Raw genomic sequence first — 15,824 nt, forward strand, 5'->3', positions numbered from 1 at the left:
GTAGAAAATATTTTAACTACTCTCAGTAAGAAGACTTTCATAACTCTAAGAAACTAACTGCCTATACAAGATGGCATTATCCACCTTCTACTTAAACACTTTCAGAGATGACCAACTCACGGCTTTACAAGACAGCCCTTTCGGGCTTTTGGCAAGTCTAGTTCAAGAGTTTTCCATATATGAAGTTGATTGCTATGCAGTGAGTTAGGTAAAAGCAGCCAATCAGTCTCTAGTTTGCAGTTTCAATCCATTTTCAGTAGTTCTGACAAGAAAAGGCAAGGCTTTGTTTGAAAAAAAAAAAAAAAAGAGTATCTTAAAAGGAAATTTTACACCAAAGATGTAAAGAGTGTCTATGTAGAGTTGTAGTAAAAGGCCTGGAGAAAAAATATATTAAACTTGGACATGGAAATAACAATTGAGCTTCATAGAGTTAAGTGTGAACAAAAAGAAGACCCATCCCCCTTGAGAGAGCCAGGCTGGAGGAGGAGATGCACTAACATGGATAGGCAGACACAAACATTAGCGCCAGTATTCACCCCTGAAATGGAGAGGCCCACTGTATAGTTTAGTGGGTACTGATAGAAAACATAGATATAAAAGATACCCACATATGCAAAGGTTGGAAAAATAAAAAAGAGTCTACTATACCTCCAAATACACAAGTCTGCTAGAAATAAGGTTCAACCATGATGTCCCCTTTATTTCTTGGCACTTGCAAATTAAAAATCTATGTCCAGAATGATCAACCATGCAATTCATAAGTCATAATAATTCAGTGTGACAAAGTACCAGACAACCTATCTTTATCCTATGCATGTAAACTCAATGAGGCCCAACTTCTAGTTGACAAACAGAGGCGACCTCCACTTTTTGGAACTAGTATTGCTGGGCTTCAGGTCACAAAAACAGAACACAGAGAGAAGACACATACCAGGATCTTTTCAGTGTTGAGGGAAAGCAAGGAGTCACAGGGTGGTGATCCCTTGGGTTCGCAGTCTGAGTCATGGAAGTTCAAAAAGGATGACTCTGAAAGGCAAGCATTCTTTGTTATTCTCTACACCTTAACGTATGCTCTTAGGTGCTTAACTTTGAACTGGAATCTTAAAAATCCACAAAATCAAAATAAGAACAGGTGTGAACAACACTAAAAGCGGCAACCAGCTGGGCACAGTGCTTCACACCTGTAATTCCAGCAACTCGGGAAGGTAGCTCAAGGCAAGGAATTCAAGACCAGCCTGGGCAACAGCGAAGCAACCAGCCTGGGTCTCAAACAGTGAGACCCTGTCTCTAAAAAATGAAAAACAGAAGTAGCAACCTATATCCTACCTTTATAAGTGGGTAATGTTTTACGGTTTGCAAGTATCTTGCACATCCATTAGTGATGGTCCTCACCACCATTCTCAAATGAGCAAAGGCAGTGAGCTTCCTGGATGGTGAAGTGAGGTTTAAATAGGTTGTAACTTATCTAAAGGCAAAAGGGCAGAAATAGTACCAGTACAATTCTTGTCTCAGGACAAATGTGGAACTAATATTGTTGTTAAGATCCTTCAGTTGAACATCTATGGGGCAGCATTTGCCATAAATTTTAAAAATCACAAAAGGGAGAATAAAGCCAAACCAGAGAGACTTAATGTTAAAAGATACACACTAGGCCAGGCATGGTGGCTTATGCCTGTAATCTCAGACCTTGGCACTTTGGGAAGCCAAGGCAGGTGGATCACAAAGTCAAGAGTTTGAGACCAGCCTGGCCAACATAGCGAAACCCCGTCTCTACTAAAGTACAAACATTAGCCACACGTGGTGGTGGGTGCCTGTAATTCCAGCTACTTGGGAGGCTGAGGCAGGAGAATCGCTTGAACCCGGGAGGCAGAAGTTGCAAGGAGCCAAGACCGTGCCATTGTACTCTAGCCTGGGCAAGAAGAGCAGAACTCTGACTTAAAAAAAAAATATCTATATCTCTATATCTATCTATCTATCTATATAAATATATAGATAGATAGATAGATGATATAGATATAGATGAAGGGGGAATAGAGGCAGCAAACCACCTGGTTATGTATGTACCTATGCAACAACCCTGCATGACCTGTACATGTACCCTAGAACCTAAAGTAAAATAAAAATGTAAAAAAAAAGATACACATTATGAGTCCAGTATGCAACATATATAAATAACTCTTACAACCCAATTAAGACAACACAATTTTACAAACAGGCAAAAGACCTGAAACAGGCCATTGAACACATGAAAATTTGTTCAACATCATTACTAATTACTAATTATGAAAATGTAAATCAAACCGCAGTGAGGTACCTCTTCACATACACACTAGAATGGCTATAACCAAAAGGCAGAAAATAACAAGTGGTGGCAAGAATGTAGAAAAATTGGAACCACTGTTCATTCCTGATGGGAATGTAAAATGATACACCGGTTATGGAAAACAATTCCTTGAAAAGTGAATCAGAATTTCCACAATGCAGTAATTCTTCTCCTAGGTATATATCCCCCAAATTGAAAAGGGACTCAAGCAAGTATTGCATATACATGTTCACAGTAGCCCTAATCACAGTAGCCAAAAGGTAGAAACCGTCCAAGTGTCCATCAACGATGAATGGATAAACAAATTGTGGTGTATATAGAGTAGAATACTATTCAACCATAAAAAAATGAACTATTGACACATACTGCAACGTGGAAGAACTTTCAAAACATTAGGCTAAATGAAAGAAGCCAGACACAAAGGGTCACTTATCATATGACTCCGTCTATATGAAATGACCAGAATAGGTGAATCCATAGAGACAGAATGCAGATTGGTGATTGCCAGGGGAGATGGGAAGGAGGGAATAGGGAGTAACTGCTTAATAGGTAAGGGATTTTACTTTGGAGTATAGAAAACGACTTGGGGTGGTTGCACATGGTGAATGCCACTGAATTGTTTGCTTTAAAATGGTTAATTTTATGTTACTAAAACATCTCACCTTGATAGATTATTGCAAAAAAAGATATGTTCTAATTCAGCAGTCATCAAGGAGCATTAAATTATGTTCAAGGAACCATGTGAGGGAAAGAATAAAGTATAATATCAAAATCAATCTACATCCTCAAAGAACATATAATTTGGCTAAATTCTCACATGTTGTATGTCTTAACAATAAGAAATAAGATATGATATGGCAAAGAAGCCCTGGGATGGTGAACAATTACTGAAGCTGCAATGTTAAATTTCACAAGGCATAAACAGGGTTTAAAAGAATAGATGCAGGCTGGGCGCAGTGACTCATGCCTGTAATCCCAGCACTTTGGGAGGCTGAGGCAGGCCGATCCCTTGAGCCCAGGAGTTTGAGACCAACCTGGGCAACATGACAAAACACCATCTTCAAAAAAGAAAAAATTAGCTGCGTGTGGTGGTACACGTCTGTAGTCCCAGCTACCCAGAGGCTAAGGTGGGAGGATCACCTGAGCCCAGGAGGTTGAAGCTGCAGTAAACCATAATCATGCCACTGCACTCCAATCTGGGTGACAGAGTAAGACCCTGTCTTAAGGGAAAAAAAAAAGAATGGACAGATTTAGACTGGGGCAGAGAAAGGGAAGGGGTATTCCAGGTAGGATGATGAGTGGTACACGCAAAGGTACAAACGCAAGGAAAGGCAAAAGGCAGCAAGGAGACTAGCTAGAGCAGGGAGTTTGTGTTGGAAAACAGAAAGTATGAGTTTGGAAGGTGAGTAGTCAGACTGCAGAAAATCTGATCTGAATCCCAGAGAAAGGCTTTAGTCCCACAAGAATGAAGGCAATAATGGTTCCTGGCAGATGGGTGGAGAATAATGACTCCATGAAAGATATTTTTGAAACATACACAGTTATCATCTGTTTTTCCTACATTTTCTAAGCTAAGATTTGAGGACTTACTATATGCCAGGCACTGTGCTAAGCAATGTGTATATATGGCCTTATTCTAACAAACCCTCTTCTCTGTGGAATCCATTTCAGTTTCAATAAATATACACCTACATAATTTTAAAAGGCTGCACAGCATTCCATGGTATGGAACTTAACCATACTTTTATCATTGGATACTTGGGATGTCCCTACTTTTTTCTTAATATAAATAGTATTTCAGTAAGTATTCTTGACCTATATTTTTGAAAATGTACCCACTTAGGATAAATGCCAACAAATAAAATTGCCAAGTCACAGAGTGTACACAATTTTAATATTTTTCCTATACATTGCCCCATTTCCTTCCCAGCATGTAGTAACAATTTCATTCCCACTAGCAGTTTGAGAAGGTCCATTTCCCTCCAGAGTGCTGACATTCTTTTCATCTTTCCCAATCTGAACACATAACTAATAAAGTTAAACTTCTGGCCATTTGTATCTCCTCATTTTATAAACCACTTATATCCTTTGCTCATTCTTAAGCCATCTGATCCTGTCCCTGTGCTCATTTTTAAGTCATCTGAACCTATCCTGGCATAATATATTGACAAAAATTCCTAATTATCTATTTTCCAAATGGTTAGCCAGTTGTTCTATTACATAGCTGTTAAATTATCAATTTGAATGCCACCTTTATAATACATTATAGACATTAGGATCTGTTTCTAGACTTCTTTTAAAGGAAATCTTTAAGATTATTTAAATCCAGCAATAGTAACCAAAACAGCATGGTACTGGCATAAAACAGACACACAGGCTAATGGAACAAAATAGAGAACCCAGAAACAAATCCACATGCCTACAGTGAACTCATTTTTGACAAAGGTGCCAAGAACACACACTGGGGAAGACAGTCCCTTCAATAAATGGTTCTGGGAAAACTGGATATCCGTATGTAAAAGAATGAAACTAGACCCCTGTCTCCATATACAAAATGAAATCCAAATGGATTAAAGACTTAAATCTAAGTTTAAGTTTAAATCTAAATCTAAGTTAAATCTAAATCTAAGTTGAATTTCATCTCAAACTACAAAACTACTACAAGAAAACATTGGGGAAACTACGAGAAAATATTCGTCCGGGCAAAGATCTCTTGAGCAATACCCACAAACACAGGCAACCAAAGCAATCAAAACATGGGCGAAAGATTTGAATACACATTTCTCAAAAGAAGACATACAAAAGGCAAACAGGCATATGAAAAGGTGCTCAACATCACTGATCATCAAAAAATGCAAATCAAAACTATAATAAGATACCATCTCAACCCTGTTAAAATGGCATATATGCAAAAGACAGGCAACAATAAATGCTGGTGAGGATATGGAGAAAGGGGAACCCTTGTACACTGTGGCGGGAATGTAAATTAGCACAACCACAATAGAGAACAATTTGGAGGTTCCTCAAAAAACTAAAAATTGAGCTACCATATGATCCAACAATCCCACTGCTGGGTATATACCCAAAAGACAGGAAATCAGTATATCGACGAGATGTCTGCAATCCTATATTTGCTGCAGCACTGTTTATAATAGCTAGGATTTGTTAGCAACCTAAGTGTTCATCAAGAGATGAACGGATAAAGAAAATGTGGAGTACTATTCAGCCATAAAACACAATAAGATCCGGTCATTTGCAACAGCATGGAGGGAACTGGAGATCATTATGTGTTGAGTGAAATACCCCAGGCACAGAAAGACAAACTGCATGTTCTCACTTATTTGTGGGATCTAAAAATCAAATCAAATGAATTCACGGACATGGAGAGTGGAAGGACAGTTATCGGCGGCTGGGAAGTATAGCAGGGGAATGGGGTGAGGTGGGGATGGTTAATGGGTACAAAAAACCCCAGAAAGAATGAATAAGACCGACTACTTGATAGCACAATAGGGTGACTACTGTCAATAACAATTTAATTGTATATTTTAAAATAACTTAAAGAATGTAATAGGTTTGTAACTTAAAAGATAAATGCTTGAGAGGATGCATACCCTCCATTCTTCATAATATGCTTATTTCAAATCGCATGTCTATATCAAAACATCTCATGTATTCCATAAATATATACAACTAATATCTATGTACCAACAAAAATTTTTTCAAGTAAGTTTATAAACTTTTTTAAAGATTTAAGTCCAACTTCAGCAACAGCTCTAACAAATGTTCGTCCAATCACTGCATGGATATTTACATTTTAAAAAATTACAGTAGTATTTAATGCTCATTGTAGAAAATATACACAGAAAATTACAAAACATAAATAAAAATCATTTAGAATAGCATTATTCATTGAGAAAAAATTTGGTATATGTAATAAAAAGTGGTAATTCTGAAATCAGACAGCCTGTATTTGAACTCCTACTCTCTGCCACTACTTCCTAGCTCTCAGCCACTGTAATCTTCAGTTTCACTTGCAAAATAGGGTCAATAATAGTATCAACTTCTCAGGGTGATTATAATATTTAAATAAGGAAATTCTGTAAGAAGCATGTGGTATAGTTTCTGGCACATAGAAAGAGCTAAAAAAAAAAATGTTAGCTACCACTATTATCATTAGGTTGTGAGAATGGAATGAGATACATTGCTTAGTAACCTGCCTTCTTAACTTAGTAATATAATGTCAGTGTTTCTCCATTTGCTTAAATTTTATTTTCTTTTTTTTGAGACAGGGTCTCACTCTGACACCCAGGCTGAAGTGCAGTGGCACAATCTTGGCTCACAGCAGGCTTCACCTCAGCATCTCTAGCAGCTGGGAACACAGGCATGTGCCACCACACCTGGCTAATTTTTCATTTCTATTTTTTATAGAGACAGGGTCCCACTGTGTTGCCCAGACTGGTCTCAAATCCCTGGACTCAAGCAATTCTCTCGCCTCAGCCTCCCCAAGTACTGAGATTACAGGCATGAATCACTGCACCTGGCTTAAATTTTCTCCTATTTAAACTTGGTAGGATTATATATCATTTTTCATTTAATATTTTTAAAATAAATTTTTAGCTTTCTATAAGAAATATTTTTCTTGTTTCTACACTTCCAATCCCTTATCATGATCTGTTTGTTTTGATTTCAGTATCACATTGTTTCAATTATTGTAGCCTCACAAGAAATAAATGTTTTCTGTTTTTTGTTATTTTAAACCGATACATAATAATCGTACATATGGGTAGGGGGTGATATTTTGATACACATACATACATTTTAATATAAAGCAAAGCCATTATCAATTTTATTCCAAAACTTTCTTGGCTATTTGTATAAATATTCTTTCTTCAGATAAACTTCAGTGATTTTTTTTAAGGTTCCAAAACAAAAAAAAACTCTGTTTTTTAATAGGAGAAGGAATGCTTCTTTATAAAATTTGATATTTTTATTTAAATATTTTATTAAACTATGTGAAACTTCATAAATTTTATATAGAATTTACATGTGATTTTTTTAAAAAACTGTGTTGATAACCATTGATTCAATACATATTTGTTGAGCACCTACTACATTCCTGTCACTGTGTTATCCTCTACTGAGCAAAACCAGAAATGACCCTTCTTCTACACAGAGATTATAGTTTCCTGTGGGAAAACTGACAGCAGTCAAAGTACACAAAGAAACATAAACCAGCAACAGTGTGAGAGCTACAAACGACAGCACAATCAGAAGACGTGCCCTGATCAGAGTTTCCCAAGGGCGTGAATACTATCAGCTAACACATAGTTACCGTGTACAGGCAACCTTCGAATCCCCATTTCAAAGATGAGGAAAATGAGCCAGAGGAACTTGCAGTAATCTTCCTGAGGCTGCCCTCTAGCAAAGCAGTGGAGGGAGGATCTGAACCTAGGCAGTCTGGTTCTGGAGTCTGTGCTTTTAGCCATGAATGAGTGAATGGGGACCTGAAGGAAACTAAGGATTTCACCATGGGAGGCTACCGCACTGGGAGAGCAGTCAGGCAGAAATACAACCACATGGTTAATCCTTTAACTGCCTAGTGCTGAATATTTTATCTGCACACATTATTGAACTCTTTACAGCCCTATTAATGTCTCCATTTATTCAGTTGATAACTGTATTATCTGCATGTAACTTTATCAAGGTCTTTTAAAATATTTATATTCATTTAGCGTCTTATTACACTAGATGAAACTTCCAAAAGTGCTCAGTAATGCCAGTGATAACCGGCACCCCTGCTTATTCCTGACATTAATATTTCATTTAATAACCGAGAATTCATCAACTTTTGATGATAAAACTTTTTCTTCTAACATTTATCAACAACCATTGGAAAGCAGCCCTGTGTTGGCTACGGGGTGAGACTGACGTACTTAATAAAAAAAGTATTTTTCTATTTTTTTTTTAAACCAGAAACTTTAAATCGGAAGAGCTGGCTGACCTTTATCAAACACCTTTTGAGGTTTATTTAAGACGTGCCTATGATTTTTCTCCTTTGACCTATTAAGAAATTAATTTTTTAAAGTTGAACCATCCGTGTACTTCTAAAACAAACTGTGATTGAGGCAGATTATTCTTTTAATTGCTTGCTGGTTTCAATTTACTAATATTTCACTTAAAATTTTTATAACTAGGTATGTATTTTCTAAGGTCTGCAACAGAGAAATAGTTGCTAGAGTTAAAACTACAGTTGTTTGGAACAGGAGGTTAAATTTGTTCTTCAGTCTTAAAATATTTAATTCACTATGGCTTTAATTATTTTACTATCATAAATGATCATATTAAAGGATAACTACTTAATATAATAAATAATTACAGCCTAACCAGCTGTATGTAAGTAATATAGATTTCCTTGGATAGGAAAAGCTTTCTTCCTTGCTTAAGGTTGTACAAGTAAAGTTAGTGCTGCTTAGCACAGAAACTGTGTGAAAATGCATCACAGAATTCTAACTTGTTCTACATCACCTCTCTGGACATTTCTTCATTGCTTCAGAGTTTAACTTCTTTTTTTTCTTTTCGAGGCAGAGTTTCGCTTTTGTTTACCAGGCTGGAGTGCAACGGCATGATCTTGGCTCACCACAACCTCCACCTCCCAGGTTCAAGCGATTCTCCTGCCTCAGCCTCCCGAGTAGCTGGGATTACAGGCATGCGCCACCACACCAGGCCAATTGTGTATTTTTAGTAGAGACGGAGTTTCACCATGTTGGTCAGGCTGATCTCAAACTCCCGACCTCAGGTGATCCACCTACCTTGGCTTCCTAAAGCGCTGGGATTACAGGTGTGAGCCACAGCTCCCAGCCCAGAGTCTAAATTCTTAGCAGAGATTTCTGCTAAGAAATAGTCTCTGAGTTCTCACGGCCTATAGAGCTCCACGCACACCTCTCTTTCGCAACTGACATTCGCACCTGCTCCTTCTTTTTAAAATGGTAGACTCATCAGGCTTATCTAAAAAAAAAAAAAAAAAAAAAAAAAAAAAAAAAAACGCACATCACATAAAAGCCACCACCTTAGCCATTTTTAGGTGTATGGTTCAGTAGTATTTCACTGATGTGAACTGGATCTCCAGAACTTCTTAATCATTCTTTTTTTTAAAACAAAAACAAAAAACATTTCTTAGGTCTACTTCTCAATTCAATGGCTGTTCTATTTCTAATTCATTTATTCTGGCTTTGCTGTACATAGGCCTTCCCATTTCCCTTATTACCTGTTCTCGCATCTCAAGTTCAGTAGCTAGTTTGTTTATTCCCTTTCTTCTTAGCATTAAACTAAGAAGGCAGGGTGGGTTTAAGCAGGAGGTGACATCACTGACAAGTGTCTGAGGAGAGAAGGGCCTAGTAGGGCAGGGGACAGGTGGGAGGCCATGGCCAGTTAAAATGAGCAAAGTCTGAATAGAGGCAGGGGCCATGGGGTTGAAATGGAGAGTTACAGTCTAAAGAGATACAGCAAGCAAAAAACACAGGGCCTTGAGGAAGAATTAGGCACAGAAAGAGAAAAAGACACAGGTTTCCGGTTTGTACAATGAGGGAAGAAGTTTCCATCAACAGAAACAGGGAGGTTAAGAGGAAGACAGGTTTTAGAGGGAAGTCTAACTTTGGATTTGAGTCAAGTGATTACACTGGAAGCTGTCTAGCATGTAGTTAAGAAAGTCCAGAGAAGGCCGGGTGCAGTGGCTCCCACCTGTAATCCCAGCACTTTGGGAGGCCGAGGTGGGTAGATCACCTGAGGTCAGGAGTTCAAGACCAGCCTGGCCAACATAGTGAAACCCTGTCTCTAGTAAAAATTTAAAAATTAGCTAGGCATGGTGGAGGGCATCTGTAATCACAGCTACTCGGGAGGCTGAGGAAGGAAAATCACTTGAACCCGGGAGGCAGAGGCTACAGTGAGCCGAGATCATGCCATTTCACTCCAGCCTGGGCAACAAGAGTGAAACTCTGTCTCAAAAAGAAAAACAAAAAACTAAGAAAGTCCAGAGAAAGGTAAATGCTACAGATATGGATGTGATGATCTGATAATCATTAACTTATGGTGGATGATAATCTGAGACTGTAAGTACAATCTCTAAGAAAGCTTAGGAAGCTTAGTAAGAGAAGAGCTGACCTCGGTGGAGATGAGTATTTAAGAGGTAGAAGAATCAACTTTGTAATTTATCTTTTATTAAAATAACTATCCATTTCTTTGAAAGATTCTACATCTGGGCCATAAAGCTAGACATAGTTATTGTAATGATTTTCATATTTATTCTACTTGTTTATTCCTAAAGTCTAATATTTTTTTCTTCTCATTTTTCTTGATTAGGCTTGCTAGATAACTGGCTAATCTTCAGCACTATTTTCAAAGAATTAGGTCTTATATTTAATTCTAGTACTTCCCTGATTTCAAACGTAATTAATTAGTTTGGAGGCAATGTAACAGTGGTTCAGGGCAGGGCTGTGGAGTCAGACTAACCCAGGTCGGATGCTTCCCTGGCTGTTTGACTTAGAGCAAGTCCTTTGGTACATCTTAACGTCAGCTCCTTCATCTGTAAAATAGGAATAACCACCCCTAGATACCTTCACAGGGCTACTGTAAGGAATAAAGGGTATAAAGCCCCGTGCACAGAAAAGGATTGTTAAATGTTACTGTATACTTATAGGCTAAACTCACTGGGTTTTTCTGTTAAAATTTTCTTTCAAGCTTATCTTGGCCTTCACAATACTTCCCAGCCTCCAAACGCTTTCATGAACCTTATTTATTTTGGTTTTCCATCCTCCAAGGTAGGTACAAGGCACACTCTGCCCACTGTACACATGGGGAAATAAGCTCAATGTTAATGAACATGTTTAAGGTCACGAAACAAAGACACAGCATAGCTGGGTCTTGCCACAGCAATGAAGAACATGGCACATGTGTCCCAACTCATTCTGCCAATGCTGGTGTTGGTAGTGAACAGTTTAGGTATAGCAGTGCCTTGAAACTTCTTCCCTCTCCTTCTAAACCTCACATACAACTGACCTTAAAAAGAGCAGTTTGGGCACAGTGACGAGGACAAAAGCTAACCATAGAAGGTCCAAGACACAGTGGAGTAGTGGAGACAGTGCATACAAATATCTCCTTCGAGGAATTCTGCTGTAAAAGGAGGCAGAGGGAGGGGGCAGTGGCTGGAGGGAAGTGTGATCATCTTGGCTGCTTGTCTTTTCAGGATGGTAGTTATTAAGACAGTCTGTATGCTGACAGAAGACAAGAGGACATCAGAGCCAGCCAACAGAGAGCTGAGCTAGGCAGAGGCACCAGCCACTCATCCACGCAACAGGACAGAAGGCAAACTCTGCCAGTCCATCTGCGGGCAGGCCGATAGCTGGGATGGTGGGGAGCAAGGAAGTTGTCTTCTCACTGCTTCTTTCTCAGTCAAATAAAATGACAGTCATCACCTCCAAGGAAGGAGAGAAGGTGGCACTGGTAGTAGCATATACTTCTCACACATCTGTTTCTGTGAGAAAACTGACTGAAAGCTTAAAAGCAGCAAACCCACGACCAATTTACAAGGAAATCAACAGCTGCTGGGTAGCTCTCATCACTCTACCACCTAGTTATAACAGACAGCACACTGAGCTACTTGAAAATAAGAATGACTGGGCTTTTCCCTTGGATGGGCTACAACTTGGAAGTAGAGTGCCAGGTATTTATTGACAATCCTAATCCTAGGTATAGGGTAACACGGGAAGAGAAGACAATTTGTGTGACTGGAAGAACGACCTGAAGGCCAGGTGGCTATGTGGTGTCAACTTGTAGTGTCTTTTGCTTTTATCAATTTCTGCACTTATAAGACAACCAGCCACAGTTGACATCATATACTACATTGCTCACTGGCCCCGAAATATGGCCACAAGTGGTAATTCCTTTTAGAATGTAATAACAAGAAAATTGCTCTGAAGAATTTATATGCTTCATTTAATGAAATGAAATATGCATCGGTACCTGAGATGTGTTAAGTTATTGTAAAGCAAATTGAAAATAGTGACTGCCTGCTGAGTATTAAATTATAAAGTAAACATATAATTAATCCATTGGAACCAAGAATCCACAAAAGCCATCTTAAAGAGACCAGTTTTTTTTTTTTTTTAAACAAAGCTTGAATGTAACTAGATCAAAGGTGTCTTAACCCACATACAAATATTAACACATGCAAATAATCAAAAGAAAAGGAATTCACTACACAGGATGGAACAAAAAAGGCACAGTAGTGAATTACGTGGAACAGGACAGAAGAAGGATGCCTTAACCAACAAACTGGGTGGCCAGGCCTTCCCCACAAAGGCCAGTTACTTAGCATAAGGCTATAAACTAGACTGAAGATGCATCAGATGCTCAAAGTCACACATACTTTTAAGAGCTAAAAGCTTTCTCATAAGCCCACACACACTGTCAGACAACATCAACTCCACAGGGAATGCTGAAGCAGATCTAAGCACTGACAAGGGAACACAAAGTCACTGAGAACCTCGCAAACACCAGCAGGGAAAAGTTGCAAGAGGAGTCAACTGGTCTTTTCGTGTCCTGAGATGCACCAGCTGATTCCTGACTGAGAGTCTATGGAAAGAATGCCGGCACATGTGCAGTGTAAGCCGGTGCTGACCCTAAATCAGATATAAAGACAGATAAAATATTTCCCAAATGAAACTAGGGTTAGCATGGAATGAGACTATCGGCAATCTTAAAAACAGACAGCCATTGATTTCAGTTCTTTCTGATTACATCAGTTGTTCAGCATGTGAAAATTTATTGAGCTATCTACACTTTGGAAATACGTACTTTTCTGTATATATGTTGTATTTCAATAAAAAAGTAAAACCAAAATAAAAGGAAAATGTTGGAAAGCATTCACCCAAAGTTAAAAGTATTAAAATTCTGCTAGTTTGATAAACTGTGTATTTATTCTATCTGCAAGATAAGATGAGCCCAAACAAAGGGACCTCTTTAAAACAGCCCATTGTGAAAGGGAGAAGCTTTAAAAGTCAGTCAAGTATTTATTGAGTGCAGTGAAGCCAAGCTGTCTGTACATTGAGCTGTACAAGTTGAAGAGCCTTGCCTTTCCTACAGTCATGTTCCATGCAGGTTCTAATACCCAAGCCTCATAACTTTTGCCTTCACCCAGAGATTAAAAAATAAAACGAATCCTTATCACCTGAAGCTGAACATGTTTAGCAGTGTGTAGATCTTTTAAAAGGTAAATGTAACTCTTAATGACAACAGATATATATGAAAAAGCAAATCATAAGCTGTTATCACCGTAGGGCTTATGCTACAAAATGCTACTTCTAAATCAGAGGATTTTCTGGAGGATGCTGTTCAGTAAGCAAAAAGAAAACACCCTCTGGCAATGCCACAGAGGCCAGGATGTGGCAAGATCGCAATCGCTTCATCACTCTGTGCCTTAGTCTCTGAGCACAGCGACTTTGCACTGGCAAATTTACTCAGGTATGCCTTGAAAAAAAAGATATGAAGAGGTCTGCCATGAAACTATATATGATAACAAACAGAAAATCAGGGCCGGGGGAGCGGGGCGAAGAATTGTGCAAATACTCTCACACTAATGGTTACTACGGTTGCTATGACTGAGCAGAAAATGTGCTTCTTAACTTCCTCATCAGCAAAAAAGTAAATAGCTCTCATAAGTTTCCTTCTACTGATTCTCTACCACCTCTAGGCATAGCAATGATCTATGTGCTGTGAGCAATAAACCTGACTTCATGTATTTGGCCATAAATGGCCAATTCCTTAATTAAGAAAGCTACCATATACATCAACAATCTCAGTGTTAGCAATTTTGTCAAAAACACAAAGCTAGGTTCATAGACACTTCCTTGTTTCTCTGGCAGTTAACAATTTCCAAATTGGACAGACAGACTCTAAATACCTTTTCTCATAAAGAACTGTTGAAAAATAGAATAAACTCAATTCTGGGTTCATTAATTTCAGCAAACTAAGGAAAATTAAGACATCAAGTACAGGGCTGCATTACCCAGGAGCAGTGAAAAAAAGGCTGAAGGCACTGGAAAAAAAGAGTCACACAAATTCACTGTTCTTATTACTATGACATTTTCAAAGCAAGAGGAGGAAAAAAAGGTATTTTTAAAACAATTTCTAGAAATGCATATGCTTGAACCATAAAATACACCTTAGACCATCTGTAAAGAGTATAAAGATATAATTTAATACACAACGAATACTACATTTGAAAAAGATGCAGTTTAGCTTTGGTAAGGAGAGAACATGAATTTTTAAATCAATCAACAAGTTACAATTTCACAAGACCTTAATTTACCAGATTTATAAAATTCGAGTGTCAAATTAAGATATTTCTAAGATCTCTCCAAATCTCACTCTATCCAAGTCTCAGCTCAAATGTCACCTTACCAGGGGCCATCCCTGGCCACCTCTTAAAGTGGCACCTGCACACTGCTCTTTATCCTCTCACACTGCTTTATTTTCAAGGTACATATTACTAGGCCTATGATATATAGTCATGTGCAAGATAATAATGATTCAGCCAATGATGGACCACTTATATGAGCGTGGTCCCATGAGACAGTAATACCATATTTTTACTCTACCTTTTCTATATTTAGATACACAAACACTTGTCATTGTATTACAACTGCCTACAGTATTCAGTGTAGCAACAGGCCACAGGTCTGTAGCCTAGGAGCAATAGACTATAGCATACAGCCAAGGTGTGTAATGGGCTATTCCATCTAGGTCTGTGTAAGTACACTCTTTGATGTTTGCACGATGATGAAATCGCCTAATGACACATTTCTCAAAACATATCCTGTTGTTAAATGGTGCGTAACTGTATTTATTTCTTCTCTCACCAAGACACAGGAGCCACACCAGGAACTCGGTCAGCTGTGCTGCATCACCAGGGTCCAGAACACTAAGTAGCATCTAGTAGGTATACAAATAGTTTTTCGACAAAAGCACAGACCCATTCTAGCTCCGCAGTTCAAAATACTAGGTTCAGTGAAGCAACCTTGTGTTTGTAGCCAAATACAAAATTCTAACAGTGATTTAAGAATATAACTTTCAACAAAGTTTAAGAGTATAGGACTTTAATATTAGTAAGAAATTATACTAAATTATATTAATATGCAACTATTACAGAAGATAACACACAAATGATCAGGTCAGGTTCAAATCCTGGCTCTACTCTTTACTGTGTAACCTTAACTCCTCTTTGTCTCAGTTTGTAAAATAGTGATTAAAAATAGCATGGGCCAGGCATGATGGCTCATGCCTGTAATCCCAACACTTTGGGAGGATGAGGTGGAAGAACTGCTTGATTCCAGGAGTTTGACCAGCCTGGGCAACATAACCAGAACCTGTCTTGACAGAAAAAAGAAAAAAAAATTAGCTGGGGGTGATGGCACATGTTTGTAGTCCTAGCTACTTGGAAAGCTGAGGC

At 38.3% G+C, this 15,824-nt stretch overlaps 1 protein-coding gene across 10 annotated transcripts in view; it reads right to left on the bottom strand.

Annotated features, from left to right (window-relative positions):
- TTC13 (tetratricopeptide repeat domain 13) overlaps positions 1–15,824 on the bottom strand; it is a 74,031-nt gene that overhangs the window by 54,799 nt on the left and 3,408 nt on the right. For 9 of the 10 annotated variants that reach the window (XM_017526517.2, XM_017526516.2, XM_037737784.1 and 6 more), the window contains exon 2: positions 932–1,026. In XM_017526517.2, coding sequence (XP_017382006.1) covers positions 932–1,026 — 95 coding nt within the window. Of the gene's footprint in view, positions 1–931; positions 1,706–15,824 lie in introns of those variants that run through there. The other variant, XM_037737788.1, reaches the window with a different exon arrangement.

The sequence above is a fragment of the Cebus imitator genome, unplaced genomic scaffold (assembly GCF_001604975.1).
Source record: "Cebus imitator isolate Cc_AM_T3 unplaced genomic scaffold, Cebus_imitator-1.0 Scaffold42, whole genome shotgun sequence".
NCBI lineage: Eukaryota > Metazoa > Chordata > Mammalia > Primates > Cebidae > Cebus > Cebus imitator.